The sequence below is a fragment of the Otolemur garnettii genome, unplaced genomic scaffold, assembly GCF_000181295.1.
Source record: "Otolemur garnettii isolate 467f Iridium unplaced genomic scaffold, OtoGar3 scaffold00034, whole genome shotgun sequence".
Classification (NCBI taxonomy): Eukaryota; Metazoa; Chordata; class Mammalia; order Primates; family Galagidae; genus Otolemur; species Otolemur garnettii.
In genome coordinates, this window is record NW_003852429.1 from 8,049,824 (window position 1) to 8,053,014 (window position 3,191).

The following is a 3,191-nucleotide window of genomic DNA, read 5'->3' on the forward strand; positions in this document are numbered from 1 at the left end:
AGCCAAGAAAAATCATAATCTTTGATACAAGAATGATTTGTTCAGACTAAATAAGAAATTATTACCTAAAGTGCTAAATACAGCATCTGATACAAACAAAAGGTTTTGAGATGCTCTCTGTCTCCCACCCAGAATCAGAAAGGAGACGGCATGAATGAGCCTTCTAGGGGAAGGAGGCTGTATCCAAAGAATTATGGAAGAAAAGCGATATATTAAAAAGTGGAAAATACTGAACTATTGCATTAGTGTAAGGATAAAGCCAAATCGCCACAATGTAACCAGAAGAGGTTAAAAATGGGCCTATTTAATACTGTTTAGATTTGAAAAGAAAAATTGGAGAGAGGGGTGTCATAGCCAGGAAAGCTGACAGCAGCCTCATTTGAGTGGGAGAAGATTCTCTGAGGCCACAGGGCTTGGTTTCCTTGAACCTTTCTCAACCATCTTTGATGTTAGACTGTCCCGTGTGGACAACTCTTCACATTTCATAAAAAGCCAATCCCCAGAACTAATGTACAAATTGATGTGCTAATGTATATATACAGGGTGGCCATAAAGTTCATGTGCAATTTAAAATAGTACGTGATTTAAAATTGTACATGATCTTTATGGCCACCCTGTACATTGTTTCCAGAGGATAGGAATTCTAATCGAAACATTTGGAGATGATATATTATGGAAATTTGTGTGTTCACTGGGCATATTTCAGTGGCAAATAAACCATTTCCTCAAGCAAGTTGTAGATAAGCACATGTTGACAAGGAAATAAAGGTTTCAGCCTTGGGTTCAGCCCGTCTGGCAAATTCTATCAGTTTCAGTTTAATCTGCCTACATACGATCACCTTTAAATGTTCAACTCAGTTGATTTCTTTCCCTGTTTGATTTGATTCCCTGTTTCTTCGCACCACTCTTTGTTGCATTTGTTACACGGACTTTTAAAATTTAGTCACAATGGTTAACTAATTCTGATTTCTACTTACTCAGGGATACAGCCATGAGGGCAGCAGGAACCCCAAATGCCAGTGGGTAACAAGCTTCTTGATCGTAAATTCCACATTGTTGAACTGGGGAGAAATCACAAGATTAAAATTCATTACGGCCTTGGCAATGCACGTATAGTTCCCATTTTTTAAAACCCCTCACTGGTTGCCACATACTGCTTTACGTCCTGTTCTAGACTTATCCATTTGCCTCACTGACGTCTTTGCCCCCTGAGCAAAGCAGCATTGGAGCAGAAAGCAGGAGGTGGAGACAGGTTCCAATTTTAGCCCCTAAATACATGTGTCATCCTGGATAGGCCCCTGTTGGTTCTCTGGATTTTCTTAGTGAGGGAGATAAATATGACGTAGCTGCAACAACTTGATTATGTGGGACTCGGGAAATAATCTGAAAAGTGCCCCGGAAAATCAATACTGTATGTTCCTGTATTCATTTCAATCAGGCAACAATTCCATGACCTAGAGCAGAGGCCGAGAACCTTTTCTGTGAAGGGCTAGATAGTAAATGTTTCAGGCTTTGTCAACCATTTGGTCTCTATCTTTGTAGGGACCCAGTCATAGACGACACAGACATGAACGGTCTCCTCCAGGCGTCTGCATTCAGCCCATGGGCCACAGTTTGCCAACCATGACTGAGGCTTACTGGGACTTTGAAATCCTAGGATTGCTAAGGAAAAAAATCAAGACTGTGAGAAGCAACAGAGACTCCTGAAGTTCCTTCTGAGGAATGCTGGATCCTCAAGGAATTATCTGATCCTATAAGGATGTCAATTTGGTTTAACCAGCTATTTCACAATTCTGCAGAGAAATAAAGTTAAATAGTAGAAAACTGATAGCCATGCCAGTGTTTCCTGTTCACGAAACACAATTTTTTTTTCCTTGTAAAGAATATAAATCTGTTAGGTCCTCGCTTGAACTGATTATAACCGTACTCCAGTTCCCTCATCAATTAATTGGTTACATAAAATCTTTGTCACATGTCTACTTTATATTTGTTGATTCCTGATTTTACTTTAAAAAAAATTATCCTTTAGCAGATGCTGTAACTCAACCATACGTAGTCTCGCAGATCCAGGGGGTGGGAGAAGTGATGAAACATAAACACAAGAATAAAAGCTATTAAATTTTTTTTTTTTTTTTTGCAGTTTTTGGCTGGGGCTGGGTTTGAACCCGCCACCTCCGGCATATGGGGCTAGCGCCCTACTTCTTTGAGCCACAGGTGCCGCCCAAAGCTATTACATTTTTATACAAATTAAGGTATGGGGCCTAAGTGTCTATTATCTATCTTGAAATCACTACTCTATGTAAAAAGGCATAAATCCATGGAAAATGTATATTTTGTAATTTTATCTGATTCGTCCACGATCTTATGAGTTTGTCCTCGGTAATGCTAAATATCCCTTTCCCCATGGGAAATTAACAAACTGTCCCTGGAGCCTTAGCCACACCTGTGTGCCCTTGATAGGTACTGAGCCTGAGTGTCTCCTTCTCTTTCTCGGGGAAGTTCTTTTGTAAGTACTCGAGGTCACAGGAAAGCAAAGGAGCAGACTCCGCCCACTGCACTCACGGAACTCACTGAAACATTACCAGGGAGCAAAGACTGAAGGATTCAACCTCACCTGCGGCTCACCCACCCCACGAGTTCCTTCTGAATAGCCTGCAATGATTCTTATCTCTCCCCATGAATAGGATTTTATGTTAATAGTAATTTAGAAAGAGGCACACCAGTGCTAAGGATTTAGACCAGGCGTACTCAAACTACGGCCAGTGAGCCACATGCGGTCCACCTAGGACATTTATCCGGCCTGCTGGGTGTTTTTGCCGCCGCTGCCCGTCCTGCTTAGCAGCCGACTCATCCCGTGGCCTGCAGTCTAGCGCTCCAGTGGTCTGAGGGACAGGGAACTGGCCCCCTGTTTAAAAGTGTGAGGACCCCTGATTTAGACTCTCCAGTGGTCTTTGGGATAGGAGATTCAAATAACATCAGAAAAGAAGTAAACCTTGAAAGAAAAGCAGCTCATTTCTGTCTTTTGGGCTCCCGGTATCTCTCAGAACGTACCTGACAGTGAAGCAAAGGGCAAGACGCAAGGAACAAAACAAAACGCAGAGAACAACGACTTAGCCTTTTCACCTTTCTTCCTCACAATTAAAACAAGAAAAACAGAAGTCCCATTCAGCTATTTCTTTTTTTTTTTTTTT

General features: G+C 41.6%; 1 protein-coding gene across 1 annotated transcript in view; it reads right to left on the reverse strand.

Moving 5' to 3' along the window:
• Positions 1-3,191, reverse strand: part of LOC100948091 (solute carrier family 15 member 1-like) — a 57,077-nt gene that overhangs the window by 20,036 nt on the left and 33,850 nt on the right. Inside the window, exon 8 of the mRNA XM_023513106.1 lies at positions 978-1,061. Coding sequence (XP_023368874.1) covers positions 978-1,061 — 84 coding nt within the window. The remainder of the gene's footprint in view (positions 1-977; positions 1,062-3,191) is intronic.